The sequence below is a fragment of the Colossoma macropomum genome, unplaced genomic scaffold (genome assembly GCF_904425465.1).
Source record: "Colossoma macropomum unplaced genomic scaffold, Colossoma_macropomum, whole genome shotgun sequence".
Classification (NCBI taxonomy): Eukaryota; Metazoa; Chordata; class Actinopteri; order Characiformes; family Serrasalmidae; genus Colossoma; species Colossoma macropomum.
Window position 1 is genome coordinate 26,634,252 of NW_023494807.1, and position 26,332 is coordinate 26,660,583.

The window sequence follows — 26,332 nt, forward strand, 5'->3', positions numbered from 1 at the left end:
AGGGAGGTGCAGGTTGAACTCCAGGGCCACCAGCACGGGGAACTCGAAGGCGATCAGCTCACGCCGATTCACCCGAAACCTCTCCTCCAGTTTCTAAAGGGCAAAAATACCACGACTCATTCATTATACAGCAGCCCTCGGGGATCGAACGCAACACCACAAACGTCATAAAAGTTGCACGCAACTGTACAGATTTAATCAAGAATGTGTGAAAGCTTAAGCAGTGATACGTTTAGTCAAACGTCCTGGTTGAAACTGGCAGTATGGAATAACCATCCAGGTAGCTGTGAGACCTTAACTAGCTTATCCTCTGCTATTAGCACTGGTTATTCTACCATCTAGCACCACTAATAGCCAATAATACGATATGATTAAATAATCAGCTGTTCAAAATCAAATTCTGCTTAACAAATGTATTAATAAAGTCCAGATTCTTCAGATAAACGTTCCAGACTGTATCACAGTCTGTCACACAGTGTCAGAAACAACATAGTGCAAGTCTGTTTGAAACTAACTGATGTGGCCAGTGTGTGATTTTACCATGCATTGTGTTAATAGGTGAACATACACCGATCAGGCATAACATTATGACCCTCTGTTTCTACGCTCATTGTCCATTTTATCAGCTCCACTTACTATATAGGTGCACTTTGTAGTTCTACAGTTACAGACTGTAGTCCATCTGTTTCTCTACATACTTTGTTAGCCCCCTTTTACCCTGTTCTTCAGTGGTCAGGACCCCATGGACCCTCACAGAGCAGGTACTATTTGGGTGGTGGATCATTCTCAGCACTGCAGTAACACTGATGTGGTGGTGGTGTGTTAGTGTGTGTTGCGCTGGTCTGAGTGGATCAGACAGCAGTGCTGCTGGAGTTTTAAACACCTCAGTGTCACTGCTGGACTGAGAATAGTCCACCAACCAAAAATATCCAGCCAACAGCGTCCTGTGGGCAGCGTCCTGTGACCACTGATGAAGGACTAGAGGATGACCAACACAAACTGTGCAGCAGCAGATGAGCTGTCGTCTCTGACTTTACATCTACAAGGTGGACCAACAAGGTAGGAGTGTCTAATAGAGTGGACAGTGAGTGGACACAGTGTTTAAAAACTCCAGCAGCACTGCTGTGTCTGATCCACTCGTACCAGCACAACACACACTAACACACCACCACCACATCAGTGTTACTGCAGTGCTGAGAATGATCCACCACCCAAATAGTACCTGCTCTGTGAGGGTCCATGGGGGTCTTGACCACTGAAGAGCAGGGTGAAAGGGGGCTAACAAAGTATGCAGAGAAACAGATGGACTACAGTCTGTAACTGTAGAACTACAAAGTGCACCTATATAGTAAGTGGAGCTGATAAAATGGACAATAAGCGTAGAAACAAGGAGGTGGTCATAATGTTATGCCTGATCGGTGTATGTTTAACATTCTTAATCACTCCTTGTGCAGAAATACAACGGACAGTCATGCATCTGAAGTCACTGAGAAAGCCGCTGATATGATCTACTTATGATAGACTTACGTCAATCAGAAGCTTGACCTCATGCTTCTTGAGGTCTCCACCGATCTTGGCTGCCAGGAGGACGCAGGCACCGGCGCAGAGTTTGCGGTTCTGCTTGTTGAGCTTGCCCTGCAGCACCAGCTTCTCGAAGTAGACGAAGGCCATGGCCACTGTGGGCTCCTCATAACCGCACTCCTCCTGCGCCAGCTTACGGATCTCCCTCTTCAGGCTGAAACACAAGACCACAGTCTGATTCTCATCCATACAGCCTCAGAACAGGCCTAGTCTACAGATACAGTGCTAAACAGCAGCGATTAGGAAAAACACATTTTTCACACATTGTAATCAAAAACAGGCACAAAATCAACCTATTTTAAAACTGTGGATAACTGGTTAATAACGTTATTCCAGTCCAGTTCGTTTTCACAGAACCAGGGATAAAGAACTTTTCATTTTGGTTAAAGGAAACAGTATTTCAATGTTCTTTTTTAGTGTCGGTGCCCCTCCAACCACCATCCCCCAGTTATTTACTGTGAAATATATTTTCATTTTCTGTTTTTACTCACTGTAAACCATTTCTGCTTAGAATCCCAACTTTTTTTTGCAGACATTTATTTACTCAAAAATAAAGCAGATGTAATTAATATGGCCGATGAAGGTCATTGAAGGTCACTGCATGCATCATTTTTTCATGGCATTTCTTTGGTAACTATTAATGTAGAAAATACTAATTTACAAAAAATCTGAGACCTGGATTGTTTCAAATAATCCTGAAATAAACAACAAAAAGAAATTTGGAAAAATATGAAGAAAAAAAAAAAAATTCTGATAAATAAATAAATAAATAAACAGTCATCTCTTCCATTGAAGCTCATGTTAAGACGACTCTCAAGTGGATCTGACCAGCTCATCAGAGGCTTTTACACAAACTTATGGAAAGTCATGTAAGTATTTCAAAGATGTGATGATTTGTAATGAAAAAACTGTTAAAATTAGAAAAGAAAAGTAGAAGCATTTTCACTTGTGGTCTTAGACTTTTGGACCCCACAGTAAACGTGTGTACATTCGTGTTCCTACTGAAGCTGCTTTATCAGACTAAAGTGTTAAGTCTTAAAATTAGGTTGATTAAAACATCGGCTCATTTTTGTCCTTCAGCATTCGTAAACAGATCTTCAAGAGCGCAGCTGGATGTTTCTGTTGTTTAATCTTTGGCCTGCTTATCCTGATCAGGGACTGGAGTAAAGGGGTCTACTGTGCCTTTGGGGATTGCATGTAATCTCAATTACATAATTAGTGTTGAGTAAACCAAGCCGATAAGCTCAGCACTGCAACACCTTTGAGTATCTAATGTTTAGACTCAAAGTTCTGAATAAGCTCTGTGTGAATTAGACTTAGAACGCAGAGTTGAACGCTGATTAGCTGAGCCGTGTCCAAAGCCATTGTACAGTAACTGATATACACATGTAATAATCTTTGCTTGGTAACCATAGCCAACTGCTGAAGAACAGTCATATGCAAAAGTTTAAACACCCCTGGTCAAATTTCATGTTCCTCTATGACACTTTTCTGCAAACATTAATGCACAATTTTGATTTATTTGCTGAGTTTAGCATACTTGAAAAAAATGATGAAATATTAAATGTGCCATAACTTCTGCACAGGACACATTGTTAAGATTCTCCCCAATATGTTAAATTCAGCAAATAAACATTAATTGTGTATTAAAAAGTGAGTTCACTTATTTTCACTTAGAAAATAAACAAAACATGTATTTTCACCAAGGTTGGCATACATTGCTTGGAACAATACCTACTATAATTAATAAATTAAAATAAATTTATATTTTTTGGTATAGCAAGATGTGCTAGCCTAGATGGGGAATCGAACCCCTGACCGCCACGTAGAGTGCAGAGGCGTCACCTACAGCACTAGTTTATTTATTGAACATTTGAATATTGTAACACATTGTATTCCGTCACTGTTGTCCAAAAGCAATAAGCAATAAGAAATAAGTTAGTAATTTTACTGCAGTTGAGGGGTTTTGAGCCAACATCCACCCCTTGATTTGGTAAAATCACTGTAATGCATGGCCTCTCGTGGGTTACTGCTTTTTAGCAAACTTAAATGTTCCAGCAGAGCAGTGTTGACATCAATGGATATTTTCAGCTTCTTTTTTATGTTGTAGAGGTTAACATGCACTATAGCTGTCAAGCTTCATGAGAACTGGAGAACTTTACCTTCTAATTTTGCTCAGTGTCAGGCGAATGTGAGGGAACTTCTCTTTAAACGTCTCGTTCATGTCCTTCTTGAGGTCGGAGGGTTTGACGTACTCGATAACTGTGGTCTGTATGGAAGCAGAAAAAAGGTGGTAGAGTCAGAACTTACAGGCTTTTGAATAGTAATGGCAGTAAAAAAAATATTGAATAGTAAATAAAACTTTTTAATATTATAGTTTCTGTGTAATGTTATGCATTTTTCTTTTAGATCCTTGAGATGTCTGAACTATACTCCACCACAGGGCAGTGAAGCGCCTGCGTCATACGCTTCGTATCTGTTTAGTCCAATGAAAGAAGCACAGACAGTCTACAGCAGAAGTCTGAAGCAAGGCTGGGCAATTAATCAGATTTATTTGCAATTACGATTTTGGCTTCCAACGATCATAAAAACAAAATGATTATTGCACCACACTACATTTCGCATTGACGCTCGCATTTTGTCTAATGTTAAAAATCCAACACATCTCTTTTCTTTACAGCCGTGTGCTGTCACCCCTCCATAAAAGCCAAGACTAATCTAATTTATTTTTATTTATTAATTTTAGATATGTTTAGTGGTTTTCAGTAGGTTGTCAAAGTGCAGCCATCTTATTTTTTTAAAATTTTTATATTATTAATTTATATGTATTGCTGCTGTCGAAACAAAACCTTGTTTATTAATTGTTGTGTTTTTCAGTTTTTGACATAATTTAAAAAATGCTTGTGGCCCTCTGTATTCTCTGCAAATTTCATAGACCAAAAGAAACAGCCCAAAAGTCTGGTTCTATTGATTTACATTAAAAGTATGTTTTTTCCTTCTCCTGTTATCATTTTGTTCCGACAGCATATATAAATATATACATACACACACACACACACACACATATATTTTATACGTTTTTTTTTTTTTTACATTGCTTTATTTGTTTTTCAGTTGAACTATATGAAAGTTCAAGAAAATCAACTGTTAAAACCACTGCCCTTTTTTTTTTTTAAAAAAAAAAGGTACGTTTTCGAAGTCAGTGAGTAATCATGTTAAATAATCGTGATCTCAATACTGACCAAAGTGATCGTGATTATGATATGTGCCATAATCACGCAGCCCTAGACTGAAAGCTACCTCAAAGCAGACAGTACAAAGTTCAGCTATTTTGCATAGGAACGCCACAGAAAAGCACTGATTAACAACAAGTGCAAGCAAGATTTACACTCTACTAATGTAGGACTGATACAATAAACATTCAGCATCATTTAGCAGGCTTTTCACATTTGGTACGAGTTGAAATAGTTACAGTGTGGCTGGGCTAGACTAGACCAAACCAGGCTAGTAATGTTAGATGAGGTGAAAACAATTAGCACTGGCTTTTCTCAGTGTTTCTCAGTGTTTTTTCAAGGTCATCTACTATGGGTCTGGGTTTAATATTTTCTGAGTATACTAAGACGCCTTTTTCTGGAGGCTGTGTTTTGTCTGTGTGACGTGTCTGGCTGTAGCCTTTTTTGTTATTATGAATTTTCTATTTTTATTAGAAATATTAATATCTATGAATGTCTCACAAATTCAACTATGAAATTTGACTGAAATGTCTATCCCTACTAGCTAACTTAACCTGCAATAAAGAAGATGGTCCTGGCTTCTCCACAGTGAGAGAACCGGTTTCTGTTCATTGCTGCTAGATTAGTATCAGCTCTCTGGTTGTCAGAGCCAATGTCTGCATTGGTCTCTACTTTCACTGTCAAAGATCGTTCAGTTGAGATTCTATCAGTACAAGGAAAGACTTCAGTGGCTCCCCTATCCCGATAATGTCCATCAAACAAGATCAGATCTCAGTCAAGCTCTTACCCCTAACAAAAAAGCTTTGACAAACAACAAATCCCATTATAACCTATGCTTTTAAAAGCTGGTGGCTTTAGATATTCGCTTTGAGAAGGACCTATTGATGCAAGGAACAGGATCAGTGGAACCAGGCAAATAAAAAAGGAAAACATCTTTAAAAAATAAATAATAAAACAGCAAAGAAAAGAGGAAAAATGACTGATCGGTCTATGCCAAGGCAAAATGTGATATATGTGAATCGGATGAAAGATATTTGTTTTAAATCACATAATTGCACTGAGAAAGTCTTGAGCTCTGATTCATGGTCAAAGAAACATTCTGTTCTCTCCGGTTCTCTGGTAATAGTCCTTTGAGAACACAATACAAATTGTCATGAACAATTACATTAGCAATAGAAGGAAGGGGAAGGAAAAAAACCTCGCCTGGATTTTTTTGTTCGAGTTCAAGTACGTGTCTACTATGCAGCCCAATAACAAAAACACGGCTGAAATGGGAAATGAACAGGGAGTCTATTATGTAAACACGATAAAGAAGGCTTTTCCGTTGGAACATGAGAACGTGATAACAGGCACCGCCGAAAGAGAAGAAAGCAGACGCTAACTAACTCGTATAAAAGGACAAAATGTGCAGAGAGGAACGCAAATTCCCCAATCCGAGCCTGAAAATATCAAATAAGGGGAGCACTATGGTAGCTGGCCTCAGGACATTACATGCTAAATTAGCAGACACCTGGGGGTTTCGGAAAGTCGCAGTGTGCCAGAGTCTGTGAGGATAAACAGACGCGGACAAGACATGCTTTTGAAGTGACCGCAAGGGGTGAAAGGGACACATCCTGAGAAGAGTCGGTCATTTTGTTGCCAGAGGACACAAGGCTGAATCAATCTAGGGCTGCACAGTATTAATGTAGTGTTTATATTGCTACACTGTGCCTTGAAAAAGAATATAAAATATTAATTTTTCTTACATTTTATTTTGCTCTGAGGTCCACTTTTAATATTTACCTGGTTTTATGGAACAAAACCATTTGAAATAAATTCAAACATGATCATTTTCCAAGCTCTCTTTATCCTAATCAAACAGGCTGTTTTTGTTACTGTGCCTTTAAGACTGCCTATATACACTATATGGCCAAAGGTATGTGGACACCTGACCATTACACCTAAATGAGCATGCTGGACATCCCATTCCAAAACCATGGGCATCAATACGGAGTTGCCCCCCTTTGCAGCTATAACAGCCTCCACTCTTCTGGGAAGACTTTCCACAAGATTTTGGCGAGTGTCTGTGGGAATTTGTGCCTGTTCAGTCAAAAGAGCATTTGTGAGGTCAGGCACTGATGTTGGATGAGAAGGCCTGGCTGGTGTTCCAATTCATCCCAAAAGTGTTCAGTCGGGTTGAGGACAGGGATCTGTGCAGGCCACTGGAGTTTCTCCACACCAACATTGTCAAACCATGTATTTATGGAGCTCACTTCATGCACAGGGGCTCAGTCTTGCTGAAACAGGAAAGGGTCTCCCTAAAACTGCTGTCACAAAGTTGCAAGCATATAATTGTCTAAAATGTCTCTGTAAGCTGTGGCATTAACATCACCCTTCACTGGAACTAAGGGGCCTGTGAAACAGCCCCAGCCCATTATCCCTCCTCCACTAAACTTTACTGTTGGCACTATGCATTCTGAGAGGCAGTGTTCTCCTGGCATTGGCAAAGCTCAGATTCGTCCATCAGATAGTTAAGCATGATTAATCACTCCAGAGAACGTTTCTACTGCTGAAGAGTCCAGTGGCCTCGTGCTTTACACCACTCCAGCCAACACTTGGCATTGCGCATAGTGATCTTTGGTTTGCGTGCAGCTGCTCGGCCATTAAAACCAATTTCACGAAGCTCCCGATGCACAATTCTTGTGCCGTTTCCAGAGGCAAGCTTCACTCTGTAAGATGATTTTTAGGTGCTACGCACTTATGCTACGGCCCTGCTCTGTGAATTTGCCTACTGCTTTGTGGCTGAGCTGCCGTTGCTTCTAGACCCTTTCATTATACGATAATAGCACTTACAGTTGACAGGGGAAGATGTAGCAGGGCAGAAATTTCACAAACAGATTTGTGGCAAAGGTGGCATTACATGATAATGCCACGTTTAAGTCACTGAGCAATAGGTGGGGAGGAAACATCTGAGATCAATACTTTTGGCCATATAGTGTATGTAAATGACCTCTGATTGGCTGCCCTGTATTTTGTCTCATAAATTGCAGTCTGAGCAAAAACACTCCATATAACTTCAGCATGAATGGGTGGTTATAGGTAAATATGTTGTTTCTTTGTGATATCAAAAAAACAAAACAAAAACAAAAACAACAATAAATAAAATGAGCCACTTCTGCAACTTATTTCTCAAATACACTGATCAGGCATAACATTATGTTATGTTCCTTGTTTCTACGCTCATTGTCCATTTTATCAGCTCCACTTACTATATAGGTGCACTTTGTAGTTCTACAGTTACAGACTGTAGTCCATCTGTTTCTCTGCATACTTTGTTAGCCCCCTTTTACCCTGTTCTTCAGTGTACAGACTGTGTGGACTGGGGAATGAATGACACTGAAATGGTTTCGAAACTATGACAAATGTTTCTATACTAAATCAAGCTCTTATTTGAAAAAAGGGAGAAAATTCTCAAGGTTTCCATGATACGTGGCCTTTAAAAACACTGATGTCGTTAAATACAAAATGATTTATGTTTGTTGGATTGTGTAAATGCCTTGATTCATCCAAACTCCCACAAAAACATCTGTGACACAAACCAAAGCATCCTGACATTCACACGATCCAACGAACGTAAATCATTCTGGTTAAAAAATGCAGCGCATAAAACATGTAATTGGTTAGACAGCTAAATATCAGTATTGCAAAGGCTGACATCTCAATACTGACAAAATACTGTGCAGCCTTGCATCTAACCATACACATATAATATTCAAGCATCAATCAAGCTGGATTTGCTTAGACAGAGTCTTCAAATCACACCCTGAATCCAGTTTCCAGTCCTGGATTTTGTAGTTACTGGTAGCTATAACAGCAGGTGGCCGATCAGCTACATCAACAGTATCAGTAATTCAGTAAATCAGTAAAAACAGGATCAGAACCTGGAATGGAGGTCCAGATTTGAAGACCTCTAGCTTAGAATAATCAGCGTAAGTTTTCGTAAAGAAAAGCAGGACCTGTAGAGGACGACTCTGAGCAATTTTTATCCGATGCCTTTGTGCTGGACGTGAACTCACCATGTATGAAGGGAAGATGAGGACCCGTTTGTGCTTTCCACATGGCCACTGTGGGTCATCCAGAAGGTTGGGGTCGTACTCCCTGAAATCTCCCAGTTCGTTCCCTGTGGATTGTGAGAGAACAAAGTAAACAAACTCAGCGTGTGCTGGAACTGCCAGATTTCCAGAACCATCTACAGCAACAGCCTCAGCACATACATAGATGATCCTGTTTACCAAGTTTCGCTGTCAGGGTGAAAGTTGCTGTGAAAACATGAGCTGTTTTCGCCGTATCCTATAGCACTGTCTGTTTAGACAAGGCTAGTAACATTTACATAATGGGAATTGCACAATTATGTGCGGCTGCTCCAGAGCGTCCCATTGTATTAGCAACACTATTCTATGGACATTATACAACAGGTGCACCTTAAAGTAGCTGACAGCGCTAATTAGAAAGGACTGTATACTTTTGGACATGTAAGCCTTGTCTACATGAATGCGGATATTGCTGAAAATGGAGTCTTCATTCTCCGGTTTGGTCCTCCCGTCCATACAAAAACGGCATGGCTCTCCTGGCTGGATCTTTTTGAAAATGCTGACATCACACCATTAACTTGCACACACTTGTTGCTGTTTTCCTTTATTAGGAACTCTCTTTGAAACACAGCTGACCAGTGGGTCTCTGCGTGCTCGGCAATTGGATGGTTGAGAACATTTATAAATTAATTTACCTTTATTTTCTCATTACATTGGAATGCAAAGGCAAAGTACTCGACTCAGTTCTTTTAAAAGGGGTAACAACTCGTTTGCAAATATTAAAAATGTGACTTACACGAGGGACGATCATTACAAAGATTCGGAAAAAGCCCTAACTCCATAACTCAAATGGAGTTAAAAGCAAGAAAAACTCCACTTCTCTCCCTGATCAGGACTGTGTGGACATTTCAGAGACAGAGCCGTAGCCATGGCAACTTAAAACCACGACAGCAAGATTTTAAACTTTTATTTTCTGGCAGAAATTATACTTTGAATCTATGAGACATCAAATTACGGGGGACCGCCTCAATTTTTTGTGTGTTTGCAACATACCAGCATCACTTTATTAGAAAATCTCTGCCTCAGCTTTACACTAAATATTCTGAACAATGTTCACGCTCACAATGTTCTTCTTGAGGCGTCTGATGTAAAATTTTATGAGGTATTAGTAACGCCTACTGGGTTGGCATGCTAACTTGAGCATTTTCAAGTCGTATTTGCATCTTCAGATGGATAGAGAAATTTTTCAAAAAAGACGTTTGGACTTATTGAAAATGAAGAAATAAAACCACAGTTTCAGAAATATCTTGACAGGACTGGGGACATACTGTAGCTGATATGGTCCAAGAGCTGAAGTGCTCTTGCACAACATTATAACTCTAACAATCAACTATTTTGATTATGCAAATGCTTGATTTACTATTCTTTTTCAGATCTTAATGACCATTCAAAAATACAGAAATCTGGACTTTTCCCTTATACAAAATAAACGCACAGATATGTCCTTGATAAGGAGTGCACCCTTCATAAAACCCTGCATTCTGACATCGCAGTTTAATGAACCTCCCAAAATGCTTATTAAAACTCAACAGACGGACCCTTGTTTTGCCATAGAGGAGGGAAATGATGGGAAATGAGTGGGCAGTGAAAGAAACTGAGCTGGCAGGGGCACCTGTGTCCAGGCTGCTCTGGTTGCTGTTGGCACGTGCCAGGCTGAGGCTCCGGTGGCTGGCATTCCGGGACTGAGAGAAGGACGAAGTGGAGTCGATGGTGTTTCGGCGGCCCAGGACATTGGTGGGGTACAAAAACTGCATGTAGGACACAGTCTGTGGACAGAGAGACATTGGACAACTCCATAAGTACCTCCTAGTAGAGCTGTCCATCAATCTGAAAGTGGCAAATTATTTGTAAATGTTATCTTTGATTACAATTATATTAATTTTAAATAAAGCATGTCTCATTCATTTGATTTATTGATTTTGTTGATTTTGTATGACTTAAAATTGCTGTTATAATTACAGTCGATGTACAAATGTGAATGGTAGGAACGATTTACACAGAAGTGGAAAATAAACAGTGAAAACAATATAATTTTATTTATTTATATATTTTTTGGGGGTGGGGTTAAAGACAAGATTATGTATGTATGTGTGTGTGTGTGTGTGTGTATACACATATATATATATACATACATGTATATATATATATATAATATATAGATACTATAGATAAACTATATATATAGATATACTATATATATATATATACACACACTATATATATACACATACATATATACATACATACATACATCCACACACACACACACACACACACACATTCATATATATATATATATATATATATATATATATATATATAAAAATAAAGACTGAGATGCACTGAATGTAAGAACCATAATCGAAGTGACTCGCTGCCATCTGCTTCCTAAACGTGCGTCTTAGAAACATACACAGAACAGAAATGTGACAGAAGGCACGCCACATCAGCTGAGTGTCCTCACCTTGCCGTCAGCGCCCAGTTCCACGCCTTCCAGGCCGATAACCATCTCCTTGGCACTCACGCCGCCTGAAGGGTGTCTCTGGCGCCCACTCTCCGCCTTCACATCTCTGCTGGGGCGAAAAGAACCCACTTAGAACACTGACGTCCTCTGCCAGAGCAACACCATCATATCAACTCATTACACGCGCTGCTTCATTACTGCTGTCTGATCACATCATCGCAGCTATTCAGTACATGTTGATTAGCGGGACGTTTGCACAAAAATAACTGATATTCAGATGAAATCTAAAAGGTAATAGTGATGGAGGGAGAGATTGGGTTTATGTAGGGTTCAAGACAAAATAAAGCTCAAATAAATCAGTTCATACTCTTCAAATGATTGGAAAATGGTGACATTTCTGAAATTTTCCAGTTAGGCCCACAGGAATGCAAAGCAAGATATTAGATTTAAAGCGATAGCCTGGCCAAAAAGCAAAAAAAAAAACAACTTTTCAGATAGCTAAAAAAAGTTGTATCAGCCACTTTAAGGTCAACATTTTGTCAGTTCTATTCATAACAGTATATCATACAGTATCAGAAACCACCTAAACAAGTTTATTAGCAATTACTTAACAACTCAACACAGTCTGAGGCAAGTGTGATGACCCAGATATGTTTTTAACACAACGCTAACTGGTGGCTATACGCTTTCATTACTTGCTAGCTAAATTAGCTTCGTAGCTCCAGTATAAAACTAAAGAAGCTAAAATGTGGCTACATTTGATTGACCACATTAGGTTTTTGGCCGAACCATCGCTTTAAGGTAGTCTTGCATCACCAGCGTGTTACATTTCAGACCACTGTGATAGATTCCATGTGCTTCCTTAAACAAGGAAGTTGAGAAACGCTTAGTCGTTCTTTTAACTGACACCTGACAGACAAACAAGTCTGTAATGGTGCTAAACAAGCCATACGTGTTTTCCTTGCTACACCGGGCTCTGTTGGTCTGTGGAATCCAATTAGCTCAAAATAAAACACCCAGGGCTAAAGCAGACCTGTTAAACCTGCTTGCCAAACCTTTGAAAAAAATGTAGGCGCCGCAAGAGGAAGCCACGCTTTTCCTTTCAAAATAACTGTCGGTATGTCATCATACTGAAGCAGAGGAATCAAAGCGGCTGCCCTAGAAGGAGGAGGACGGGTCAGACTCTGCACAAAGCTGATGGGTGGATATAATGGTGTCTTTGTTTGCAGACTGTTAAAGAGCAAAGGCGCGACAGAGACGCGAAGCAGAAATACAAACAGCATTGTCTGAAGCATCGGGGAAAACAAGGCTGCTGACTTTTCATCTTGACTCGAGATGGAGAAAATTACACAAAGAGGCACACACAAGATTTTTTTTTTTTTCAGATTTATACCCAAATTTCTACCCGCTGGCTAGGTTTTCCCCCAATCACACCACGCTGGCAAGCTAGGAGGGTGAAGGCTGGCATGTGCCTGAAGTCACATGAAGCTCGACTGCATTCTTCCAAACTGATGCTAATACAACATCATTTGACAGCTCAGCACGCTTGGAGGAGAACACTAATTCTGTTACGTCAGTAAACAGACACTCATGTTGGCTAGCATGGCGCTGAGTGATGGGGGGGGGAGAGGGAGGTCAGACTGCCGCCTGCTGTTTGTGTTCAAATTGTAGGTTCATGAATTGGAGGTGCTGCACGTTACAGGCTCTACAACATAAAGCTGAATATGGGGCAAGCGTGTTATTTGACACCATGTCAATGTTTCAAATGATTAAATGACAGTAAAAGACCGGAATTTTTTATGAACGTTTTCCCAATATGGACTACAAAGTAGGGATGCACTGAAATTGCAGCCACTGAAACATTTCAGCTGATGTTCAAAACTGGTAGTTTTTTTTGGCAGAAGGAGAAAAAAGGCTGGAAATTCTGGCTGAAAAAACACAAAAGAATAAGTAGGTCTACAATGAAATGCCACAATCTTACACTAACTATTTCTAATTTGAATAACAATAAAAATGACAAACAGTGATAAAAAAAAACAAAAAAAACAAAACAACTCTTTCCTTCACTCTCCTGTGTTGGTCAGTGCAGATATTCAAACAGTTTGAGCAGCAGCAGATCAACAGTGAGTGGAAGAGAAAAAGAAAAGGGATAGTGGTTTCTATGATGACAATAGCAGTTTATAATCTCAATTCATGACATGATAAGTATGAAGAGAAGGCAAAATACTCAAGAATTTCTCCACTACAGGTGTGATGCACTATTTTCTTCAAATACAGCAAAACACAACAATCAGAAAGCACACTGATGCCATCTGTAGCCTCATCTTTTGAAATGATGAAAAAAAATCACAAACAATAGTGCACCAAAGTGTAAGGATAAACATTACTGGATTTCATTGCAATAATTATGTGTTGTTGAAAAGGCAGAATTACGTGGACATCCTTTTAGAATGATTATTTAGTGTGAACTGTTTTTATTTATTGCCAGCTTAGTTATGTCCTATTAAAAGCAGATTTAATCAATAATAAAAGTGTATTTTCTTTTATTAACCTAAAAAAAAAAATGCATATATGAGCATAAATACAAAACAAAAATGTTCTGTTTTTAGCCAGGAATATTCATTTCAGTGCAACACTACTACAAAGTCTGTTGTGTGGATGACGTCTCCAGTGGTGAAATAAATAAAGAATCCAAATGTTTTGAACACAAGCAGCAGATACTATCCTTTGGCAAGGCTGTGGCATCGCTGGGGATCAAACTTGAGATCTCCTGATGACAAGACCAACGTTTCGATGGTTGCGCCACTCGGGAGCCAGCTACAGATGAGATTTCCATCGAACAGAGTTAAGAAATCACGTTATCACAGGCTGAGCTGATTCCTCAAGGTGAAGGTGAATCAGAGAGGCATTACACTTAACTGCTCATGCGAGGAGTCAAATGTTTTGAAATCTCTCCCTTCGCCCATCACCCTGCAAAACATTGTAACAACAGGAATCCTGCTAATAAACCCCAAACGTACCTTTTTATAGATGGAAAAGATTCAGCAAAGAAAGCCCATGAGGAAGCATTTAGAGAAAAACCTCAACCACCAAGCTGCACCCATTTCCATCACATTACAAAACCTATAACAGCACATTTATTTGCTGAGCAATGGAGCAAGTGAACATAAGCCAAGCACAATCTATGCAAAACTAAGGAGAAGAACAGGCCGACATGTGTTCTCAGTACATTAACAAGACCACCTCTCACTGCAGTGTCATGAAAACCAAGCTGAGGGGATGAAGAACGTCAATGGAGCTGCACACAGAGGGCTAACTGACCTCTCAATCCGCGCACTAAAATCAATTTCTGTAACAGGAACAGCTGAGAGGACGCACAACACATTACAACACGGGTAAGTGGTGCAGTGGGGCGGACGTGCCAAAGAGAGACAGACTCCAACCAGCACTGCTTAAAAGGAGGGCAGAGCACTGTGTGTGTTAGAAAAGGAGCAATGCGAAAATTTCCTCTCATGATATCAGCGACCAAAATGATCACAATATTTAGTGTTTTGTAATAAATAATAATAATAATAATAATAATAATAATAAATTGGAAATGTTCAAATATACTGAAAATGTTTAAAAAGTACTAATACGCATTTAAACCCTGTAGTAGGGCTGGGTGATATATTTGTAAGTGATGCAACTCTACAATAATATTAATAATAATAATATTTTTTTTTATTTATATAGCACTTTTCATGCTGGTGGCAGCTCAAAGTGCTTTACAGACAGGTGATAAAAAACAGTTATACGAGAAATGTAAAGATAAAGAGATAAAAATAAAATAAAAAAAAGGTGGAACTGAGTTCGACAGTTAAAAACAGAATAACTGAACGAGTCTCTCCATGTTTTTGTAGAAGGTGAGATAGAAAAGGCCGAACTTTAGCGATACTTCTCAGATTACAGGAAGCTACTTTAGTGACTGCGTTTACATGCGGGATAAAACAGAGCTCAGAGTCTAAGATCACACCCAGGTTTCGTACTTCAGGTTTGATATATGAAGCTAAAGAAGCTGAAACATATACTAAAACAAATGTCTCGCAAACCTAAAATACGGTAGTTTATTTTTAATTGGACTGTTTTGCTCCATTTTCTTCTAGTAAAAATTACACCTAAGGTAACCTTACACAACACTATACATTAGACAGAAGTCAAGCTTCCACAAACGGAAACTTATTATTTTAAGGATTTTGGGACTTTAAACTCTTCTTTCAAAACAGTCTAGACAACCTAGAAAATGACATGCAGTTAACTGTCTGGGACACCATGAGTAATGTGCACAAAACAGAAAACAAAAACTAAAAACAAACTGCTTTGCAACAGTGACAACAGTGCTATTCTAGCTCCATTGTTTGATGCATAATGAGTCATATGTTTGGACATTCCTGGTCAAATTGCATGTTTTGTTCATCTTCTAAGTGAACATAAGTTGACACGTCCGCCACAGAGATCAAACTTAAATATGGCATTTTTGCAAATTTTAGTGCATAACTCTATTTGCTGAGTTTAATCTAGCGGAAAAAATAAAATATAAAATAAGATGCGCCATAACTTATTTTCACTTAGAAATTCGACAAAACATTCCCAAACTTTTGCATACGACTGTCAGAAATATATATAAAAAAAATGCTCATTATCTGGCAAATGTATCACAGTAGTCATTAACAAAAGTATATAGGTACAGACAATACAGACATTATATATATATATATATATATATATATATATATATATATATATATATATATATACACATACATACATACATACACACACACACACACACACACACCTGTATACCTTGGTAATGACTTACCGCGATATATTTGCTAGATAATGAGCACTTTAGTTTATATATATATATATATATATATATATATATATATATATATATATATATATATATATATATATATATATATATATATACACACACAACACACACACTACTGCTGTTTACAGCTCAGATTATAACTGTTTGAACATTTCACAAAGTATGATTTCTAGCCAGATCACTTAAGCCCAAAGTTAAAGACTGTCCAACAGAAATGTCCCTCAGTTCTTTTCCTATTGGACAAGCTTGACTTTGGGTTTAAGTTAGCTGGCTAACTTAGAAATCTTGCTTTGTGAAATACCTCTCTGCCGTGTGCTTTGCAGGGAGGTGACAGCAGTAGAGCTCTTTACTTCCAAAGTGACATTTTAAAATGACTTAACTGTTAATAGAATTATTACAGTTTGAAACTACAGCTGTGTGCAAATGTTCCTGGGCGGGTTGGGGCGGAATACAACATAAAATGTGTCGTGCAAAAGTTATGGCACGTTCTATATTTTATGTTCTTTTATTTTTCCAGTAAATCAAACTCAAGCAAATGAACAGAAACTGAGCAGAAAAATGCCAGGAATTGTAGAGGTTTTTCCTGTAGAGGATGTGTCAATATATTTTTTCTTAGAAAACTGACGTAACGTCATTTGACCAGCTTGGTTTCAAAAATACAACTGAGTAACGCTCACTGTCTATCAAAATATATCACAAAAATAACAGTGTACCACTTCCAGAGTAGTTTGTTTTTAGTTTCATTCTATTGTGTGCACATTATCATCATGGTATCCAGGACCTGACAGTTACCTTTAATGTATGTCATTTGCTGGGTGCTCCAGACTGTTTTGAAAATCCTTCAATCCTTAAAATAGTAAGTTCCTTTGTGTCCCTTGTGTCTAAATTATGTTTACAATATTGTGTAAGGTTTCCCTAAGCATGTCATACACAGTAGCTCCTCATCACTGGGTTTTATACTGTGCCAGATCACTGAAACCAGTAACTGCCCATCCCTAGTGTGTATTAATATAAAATAGGCTTAGCAATATTTAGGAGAATGTTTTTAATGGCCATTTACAGCCAGGCACTGCAGTCACTCCAGTGCACTAGACTGCAATGAAGTCGGGGCAAAACATCAAGCGGACTAAACTGGGTCCAATTTCCGCCGCAGGCTGTTCACAGTATAAGTGACATAACCATTCGCGTTTAGTTATATAACTGGAAATTACTGATTTTATTGCATCTTTGAAGTTCGTAAGTTCATCTCCCATAACACGTTAATATCTAATTCCTACAGTGTGCTGGCTGTGGTTTGATTTGTGTGTATATTCCGCCCTAAAGCAAAGCTGGAATACTTTATTTATTTACTTATTTATTTACTTACTTACAAACAGCCGTTTCTTATCTATAACAATTTTTACTCCCCAAACAGTCATTCAGTGTGCTATCAGCAGGGGACAGACATAGCTTTGGCCTCAAGGTCATAACTCTCACCCACCCCCACCGAGGAGGAGGGACGTCCCAAGGAGACAATAATAACTCCCAAAATGTGAACTCATTTGCCCCTTTGTTGCTATTCACAAATCAAGCATAACACTATTATGCACTTCTGCTCACACACTTCAAAATAAAGGTGACTAAGTTTTTTTTCCATAGGAGAACCACTTCTGGTTCCTCTAAATAACCTTCCAGGGGGCAGTTCTTTAAAGAACCACAGTGTAAATGAGATGTTTGAGGGTGGGAAATCTGTTTAAAGTGTAAAGAACCTGCACATAATTAGTTAGAGGTTTGTTCTATAACCGTAAGACCAAGCCAGGAGCATTTTTTTAAGAGCGTAGTGCAAATCTGAGGCTGATTAAAACTGAACCTTAATGGATTTGTCCAAATTAGGGCTTCCTAAAGGACAGAAAATGGCTTAATCTTTTGTTGAATGATGTCAGCTGAGAGCACAGGCTAAATTAAGACAGGTGCAGAGCTTTAGATAGTGCTGAGAAACATTAAGGCCCAGGCCGGAGAGCTGTGAACTGCGCTGAATTGAAGAGAAAATAAGCAGCATAGCTTCAGTGAAGGGACAAGCAGCCCATTTGAGGCCTATTAGAGACACGCCCTAACATTCGAGCAGTCAGAGCAAGGACACGGTCTGTGAAAAGCATGCCTTCACTTGTTCATCTGTCTGTCTAACCTACATTGGACCAGACACAGGTGATTTATCACTAAACGCCAGTTTGAGCAGGTCGAAAATGCTGAGTAAAACATTCTGAGCGCAGTGACAGACAGCTGCTGAATAATTAAACCATAATGGTAAAAGTTTAAAGGAGTTAAGCAGCATAAACAAACCTATCGGGGTGTAAAATATTTCAGAATTCTGTTAAGGACTATGATTAAGTTTTAATTATTCATTAGTACGGGTGCACCGATCATGCATTTCTGAGGCTAATTTAGATTGGTGGAGAGCCAATTTTTTTTTATTGATTATTTTCTTCTCAGTTTAGTTGTGGCTAAATGTTACCAAGCTGGGAGGCTACTATTCCTCCGAGACATGTGAACCGCCTGAGCAGCCACTAATGCAATGTTACTGGACAGTTCAAAGCCAGGGGCTCAGATTGCCAGTTGCACCCTTGGCTACAACATTTCTCATTTTGGGCACTTAATATGCAGAGCCTGTGGCCTGAGTGATCACTCATATTTGATTGGATTTTTTTTGCATGTTTTCCTCTTTTTAAAAAACCTGTTTGGTCGGACGCAGAACTAAGTGCATTTGTCGGAACTTGTTAACCATAATAGCTCACGTGATAGTGTGATGAGCGTCTGCCTGGTATCATAGATCCTGTTCCATTGACTAAAGTTTGCTAATATCACTATGAAATAAGGTCTTAAAGAGGCAACACAATTTTCTAAGTGAAAAGTTAACACAGTTTTACAGGCAACAAACTTAAATACGATATTTTCTGCAAATTTTAGTGCACAATTTCTATTTATTTGCTGATTTTTACATATTGGGGAAAAATATAAAATACAAAAAAAAATATATTATATATATATATATATATATATATATATATATATATATATATATATATATATATATACACACTTTTGCACAGCCTGCATTTTATGTTTGTTCTCTGTAGAGGATGTGTTCACTTATTTTCACTTAGAAAATCAACAAAACAAGTCATTTGACTAAGGGTGTTCAAACGTTTGCATATGACTGTATGCTCTCTCAGACTCCTGGCCACAGACATAACCGGACAAATTTTCAGTAGCCAAAGTTTTTGTTTCCTTTTTTAAAATCAACAGACAATAAGTGTAGAGCTGAATGATTAATAGTTTTTATATCAAAATCGCAATTTGACAGAGTGCAGTTTTCAAATTACGAGAGTAATTTTCATTAGATTCTACATTATTCAATGTCGTCTTAAGTTTTGTGGGAAAATTTAACCTAATAATGCAGAGCTTGTGAACTGGCAGTCTGGAATATTACATTTTAAAGCCTCAAGTCCAAAAGAAATAGATGTGTTAGTCTTCTAAGAAAAAAGAAGGCCTTAATTTATATACAAAAACAAAGACAACATTGTTTATTTGCTGTCTAACCAAAGCTTAATTTGGCAGCCTAAATGAACACAATACGAAGCACAGAGGCACTTCACACACTTATATTTCCAAACAGTTAAAATTTTTGAAGGTATAGCACAACCAGTGCACTCCGCTGACTCACTTATGTCATAACATCATCGCACAGATCGGCCAAAATAAAAATAAATCAGCTGTTTTCCAATCACGTTGTAGGAGCGAACATCGCTGATTCCGATCGTGCACCCCTATTCATTGGTTTTGATGGAACAATAATGATGAGGGATGAGAGGGAGTGACGGGGGGTGATGAGAGGGAATGACAGGGGGTGAAAACAGGGAGGCGTGATGGAGAAGGAAAAAAAAGGTTAGCATGCTGAAGAATACATACCCTGTTTGGCTACAATCACGATAGGGCAGGACAGAAAATACACTATAGAAGGATCTTCTGCCACTGATAAGGACTATCCTATAAAGACAAAATGATAAATAAACTAATTCAGTGAGCTATGTCAATATAGAGAACAGGACTAGAGATGGAGCGACATAAACAGTGTCTGGTAAATAAATGTGAAACATATTTGGGAAAAAAAAATGTTATTGAAACATTTTAAGACGGAAAAAAAAGAGTCATACAAACATTGTTGTACAAAGAAACAAACTGAAAGAAAAGTTTTACAGAAAAAGAAAAAGTGCTATTGAAGAGTGAGGAGACAAAAAGAAAGGATCTGAAAACGTCTGTGGGGCTGCCTTCGAATAGCTAATCAGGACAAGAACATCAACAGAAGCTAATCCTGATAGCAATGTGTAATTTGGTCAAACTACTCCTGTAAAGCTGTGGTTTCCAATCCTGTTTTTTATTGCACAATTTCACCCCCTTTGCCCCAAAGATTCCTGCTTACAACAGACCATTTAGAACCATTTGGATTAAAACCCGATTAAAACCAATGGGAACTGGCTTAATGGTAACTACTGGAGACCACTAGTTTCATGTAAGACACCTTTAGAACTTACTAGGAAACCATCATGGTTTAAACACCGGTTAAACCATTAGAACCATTTACATTGTAATACTAACCTATCAGGACAACACTAAATGCCATTACTGACTACTGGACGCCACCAGGAACCAAAAGAAACATTTCATATTTTCTACGATTGATCTCCAGCTGGGATAGTCAAACAGACGAGACATGTTCGGTGTCCGAAGTTTCCTTCTTTAGTCTTGCACTGGAGCTATGAGGCTAATGTAGCTAACAAGTCATGGAAGCTTAGCCACCTGTTAGCATGCCTGAATCATGGCACACGTGCCTCAAACTATGGTGAAGTGTTAATTACGTTCCAAAAGACTTGGCTTATGTGGTTTCTGACACACTTTGGCCTTCTGTTATCTATAAACGTGTACTAACCTATACCGCAAAGCTAAAAACAGTAGTAGTAGAAGCCATCTTGAAGTCTGGGCCCTCAGGGCCTTCTACAGAAGGCTTAAAGATTTGTGTAAAATAAAAAAAAATGCATGTCTAATTTTTAGCTAACCTGTATGTAATGGAATCAATATGCTTGTTATATTTAAACTCTGGTATCTAGGAAGGTACAGCCAAGTGAACCCCACATTGGTTAGGACCTTGTGATCTCAACTGAGGGCCTAATGTATCAGACTAACCATCAACATCATATTTTATAATAACCACCAACAAAATATAACATTGACATGAATCAAACAATCATATTTTGATTTCCAATGGGTGGGAAAAATGTCTTTTCTGGGCTTCTGAAGTCCGACAGTGAATACGAGTCGTAGCCTGACCGATGCGTTTCAGTCAGTAGTTAGAAATGGAAGACAGAGGCAGCTCTATGCCGAGACTCTTTACTTCACTGTTACAGTAACAGCTACTAGGTGATATATATATACATATACATATATATATATATATATATATATATATAAATTAATGTCTGTTCCAAGCTTCAAATAAAACATGATGTCTGTAACAAGCTTTAAATGTCAGTGTTTAATCTAGGAAAACGTTCATGTAAGCTAAGAGCTAATACTCCAAAATTCTCACAGAGGCGCTAACAGAAATTAGCATTAATGTAAGAGTTTTAACATTTATTTTTCAGCCCAAACTAACGGCCAAGCTCTAAAAGTCAGGCAAACCACACAAACACGGTCTACTGGAGATTACTGAACAACTCCACACAGTTTGAGGCAAGCGGACAATGATTTAGGCGTGAGGTTAGCGCAATGCTAATTGGTGAGCTATAAGCTACTAGCCTCACAGCTTCAGTTCAAAACTAAAGAAGCAAACTTCAGACACCAAACATGTCTTGGCTGATCGACTACATTTGGACGAAGGGGGGAAAAGTGAGTAAATCTGACTTTTTGCTAAACTGGTCTTTCAAAATTGGACTGTTACAGGAGGAGCAGGACTGTGAAACACTGCTTTAAAGCTCGACCCTTCACTGCTGCTGTCTGAAACACCTGAACCGCTTCATCTAACACGCTGGAACAGAGCCACAGCTCACGCATCGCTGCACAAACAATCATTCACTGAGCACATGAGCCGTTAAGACCTGCTCCCAACCGAAGGAAAACCGTCCAGGTCAACAGCTTTTGTTTTGCATTCTAACTACTCAGACGGTTTAAGGAGAACGACAACACTGCTGCCTGCAGCCGACAACCCATGGCTGACTTATTATTACGCTGGAATGAAAGATACAGCAAAAAACAATGTGCTAATCTAGGGGTATGTGGGTGTAGCTCACTGCAAATCGCACAAGGAATCAAAAACTCCACTATAAACAAGGAAATATTTAGGATAGTTATGATAATTTGGACTGATCTGACAGTCTAAACTGCAGTACTGCGTTACCGCCTGGAAAAATGATATAATTTTCCCAAGCAATGTCAAAATTTCAGCATAATTTAGTGGTTAAGATGTAAACAAAGCATTCAGAGTGGTCTGCCATGTCAGAATTGTTCACAGCAGGGGTGGTGAAGGGAACCAGACGTCTGAACAGTTTAATGCCTCTAAAAGGACGTTATTACATGAAATGGCTACGAATACGCAACCTGATAACATTGTTTTATGACAGTTTTAGAAAAATCTTTTGATCTGAACTTTTTTAAAAATCTGTTCATGGTGGAAGGATACATGCAGGGTGTTGTGGGGGCAATATAGTCCCAAAGAAAACTTATTTTTATTTTACCATCATCAACAGTATCTATAAACCTCAGAGGACACATGTAGGTGTCCTGGTCATCGTGACCCCTGGTTCCTATCACCACCACTGTAAAGAAATCTGAAAAAGTTTCCCGACAATGAACCATCTTACTTGAAATCACTCTGAATGACTTTGTTTACATCTCAACAACTCAATTATGCAGATATTTTGAAAACTCGGTGGAATTCCCCTTTAAACCAAGACAAATTCAGATGCTATTTAAAAGTACAAAATACTACACTTGAACAACACTTTCTCTGTACAGTGTATGAAAGCTTTTGGATTTCCGGAACACTTAAGTATAGTCTGCGGTCTTAAAGGTTCTGTGTTAAGACTGACACTGCAGTGCATCTTTACTTGTCCTTAAACAAAAACAACACTTGAAAAGACTTGAAAATGATGTAAAAAAATTCTAATGAAAACACAAAAGAAAACATAATACTGTAAAGCTGATCTTAAAAGTAAAACTGAAATTTCAGGCTCTTGTGCAACATTGATGGACACTGAGTAGTTGTGTACGGTATGTGTTTACCTTCCGTTGCGGATATCGTGTTGCCTCATGTTCTTGATGAAGTGGACCTTCTTGAAGCTCTTTGGTCGGGGTGAACCAGATAAGGTTCGGCACCTGAAACAGAGAGTGAAGCGTTAAGAGACTCCAGTCAGGGGCATAAGCATTTTCTTATCAACTGCCTCATGATATGCTAATATGGAACATCTACTGTATAGTATAGCTGATAAGACATGAGGGTCATTATTTGTTGCAAACTAAGTAAAAACTTAACCCTAATGGATGTACATGTGCTAATATAACAAAAGCCTGGATGGTTTCTTCTCTACACATGCAGACCACGTTCATATCAAATATTAACTGTCCTCATTAACCCTCACAGTTATTGCCAGTAATGATGAAAGCATGTTGGAATTTTATATTAATCATTTCTCATTTGCTGCTCACTGAAGTAAGAGGAGAAATTCTGCTGATTTATTATAAAATTGCATTTAAATAGTAGCAAAATCATAGTAATAACTCTAGACTTGCTACAGGGTGAAAATAATTGCTGATGCAGATAAGGCCACGCATAAGAATGTGGAGGATGGATGGTTATGAAGGTTGTGGGGTTTCTGTTCACCTCTTTTTTTTTTCGCAAATTTTGAAAATGTGCATTAAAAACCCTGGATGGGAAAGCAACAACAACAACAACAAAAAACCCACCACAAATATCGGAAAAAATGTTTTTCTGCTTAGATGTGGTGAAAAAAAAAAATTGGTTCATAATCAAGGAGAAACCCAAAAAAAGTTGATGGACACTGTATGAATGAGTGTGAATGCAGCAGGAATGAAAGTCATGTTAGGCAATACTTTTTGCTGTGGTGGCATTTGCAGCCGTTCGGTGGACGACGGTGAAGTGGGCCAGCGACTTTAGCTCTCATTAACACAGTAGGTTCTGACTCCAATGGTCAACCCAGACTGAGTTACATCTGTAGTATCAGCTCTTAAATGTGATTATTACGCAACATCAGCTCCACGTCATCAGCAGAACGCTGTGGTGAGGTTAAGTTACATGCAAACACTATCAGATCTTGGATTTTTTTCTGCCTCGTTTTAATGAAGTAGTGACACTTCATGACTTCTAATTCTATTATTCACTGAAACTGACAAATATAAAGTGTTTTAAAATAACTTCATCAGAAAATAATCACCAGAAGGTGCAGCCATGTTGATGTGAATCACTGCATTCTGGATATGATGACGGTCAAGTTATTCGACACAGTTAAAAAGGTTCTTCAAGAGTTCTTTAGTAATGAAAATGGTTCTATACGGAACCATGAACACTCAAAGAACTTTTGCATGATTAAAGCATTATTTACATTATGAAATCATTCTTCAGATTGATGAGAACGTGTTGTACATGGTTCTGTACAGAACCTTTTTGAAAAGGGTTTTATATAGCACCCAAAAGGGTCCTTCTATTGTTACAATGCCAAGCTTGTAACAATAGAAAACCCTGTTGGGTGCTATAAAGAACCCTTTTCAAAAAGGTTTATACAGAACCATCTGAAGCACATTTATGCAGATTTTCCATCAATCTGATGAACAATTTCATGATGCAAAGAACGCTTTAATCATGCAAAAGGTTCTTTGAGCGTTCCTGGTTCCATATAGAACCATTTTCTGTAATAAAGAACCCGTGAAGAACCTGGCTGCACTAGTGGCTGTTAGCATTAGGCTAACTGAGTTAATCAATGGCTAGCCTACTGTACGCTGTGTACCGGACGTAGCAGAACTTTAAACGCAGCTTTCATGTGTGGTTGTGCTGTTCGCTGTGTGCGGCTGGTAAAGACTTAATGCAGGTTTAACTTCCACTGATTGACCCAAACATATGTTGCCAATGTTACCATGTTTTAGCTGCATAGGTCAAAATAAAGCTGACTGTTGCGCCAGAATAGTAGCGGGACTGTACTATCAAGGGACCAGCCACCTCAAATACCAGTGATGGGAATCGCACCTGTGAAAGGCTTAAATGGGCCACATGCTTTGCAAGCGCGTCACAGCATCTTTAGGAACTTGCGCAAAACAGCTGGCGGAAACGGACTGTCTGATTGGCTGATTATTTCGCATTTTCATTTACCGACTTTATGGAAATTCACTTAAATTTGCCAAAAGGTTTGAATGAAAACTAGAGCAAATACCTGCGAAGAGGAGCGTTCTCCTCAATGTCCTCCAGAGTCTCCAGCGATGAACGCTGAGAAATCAGCCTCCGCCTGCAGTGAGACAACAAGAACGTGAGCTCTCCTACACTGCCAGTGACACTCCAACCACGCACGCACACCATGTCACCATCACATGAGGGATACTGTGAATCCACTGATGAGTAACTGAGGAGCAATCAGGTGAGGCAGAACAGCACAGACACTGAGGTACGCACTTCAGGACTGCCTTGGATATTAAAGATGAATTCAATAATTACATCATTAAAATGCTCATATTTCAAAGTCATTCAGAGCAGTTTGGTGTGAATTGCTCTGTTCTAGAGAAACTTACAACGTCACAATTGTTCACAGTGGTGGTCTGAGGAACCAGACATCCACCTCTAAAAGTTCCATCACAAAGTTTTTACAGGACATAGTAATGAATGCGCTGCGATGTCTGAAACACTACCACTATTTAACATTATGAACATGCGATATAAAACTCAGAAGACACGTATCGGTTCACTGGTGGTTTTGGGACAGTAAATAAAAAGGCAGTATGTGATGTGGTCATG

General features: G+C 38.7%; 1 protein-coding gene across 1 annotated transcript in view; it reads right to left on the reverse strand.

Annotated features, from left to right (window-relative positions):
- Positions 1-26,332, reverse strand: part of cables1 (Cdk5 and Abl enzyme substrate 1) — a 49,201-nt gene that overhangs the window by 1,616 nt on the left and 21,253 nt on the right. Inside the window, 9 exon segments of the mRNA XM_036555783.1 lie at positions 1-93; positions 1,528-1,735; positions 3,744-3,850; positions 8,870-8,973; positions 10,557-10,710; positions 11,409-11,514; positions 20,233-20,310; positions 23,599-23,691; positions 25,758-25,829. Coding sequence (XP_036411676.1) covers positions 1-93; positions 1,528-1,735; positions 3,744-3,850; positions 8,870-8,973; positions 10,557-10,710; positions 11,409-11,514; positions 20,233-20,310; positions 23,599-23,691; positions 25,758-25,829 — 1,015 coding nt within the window.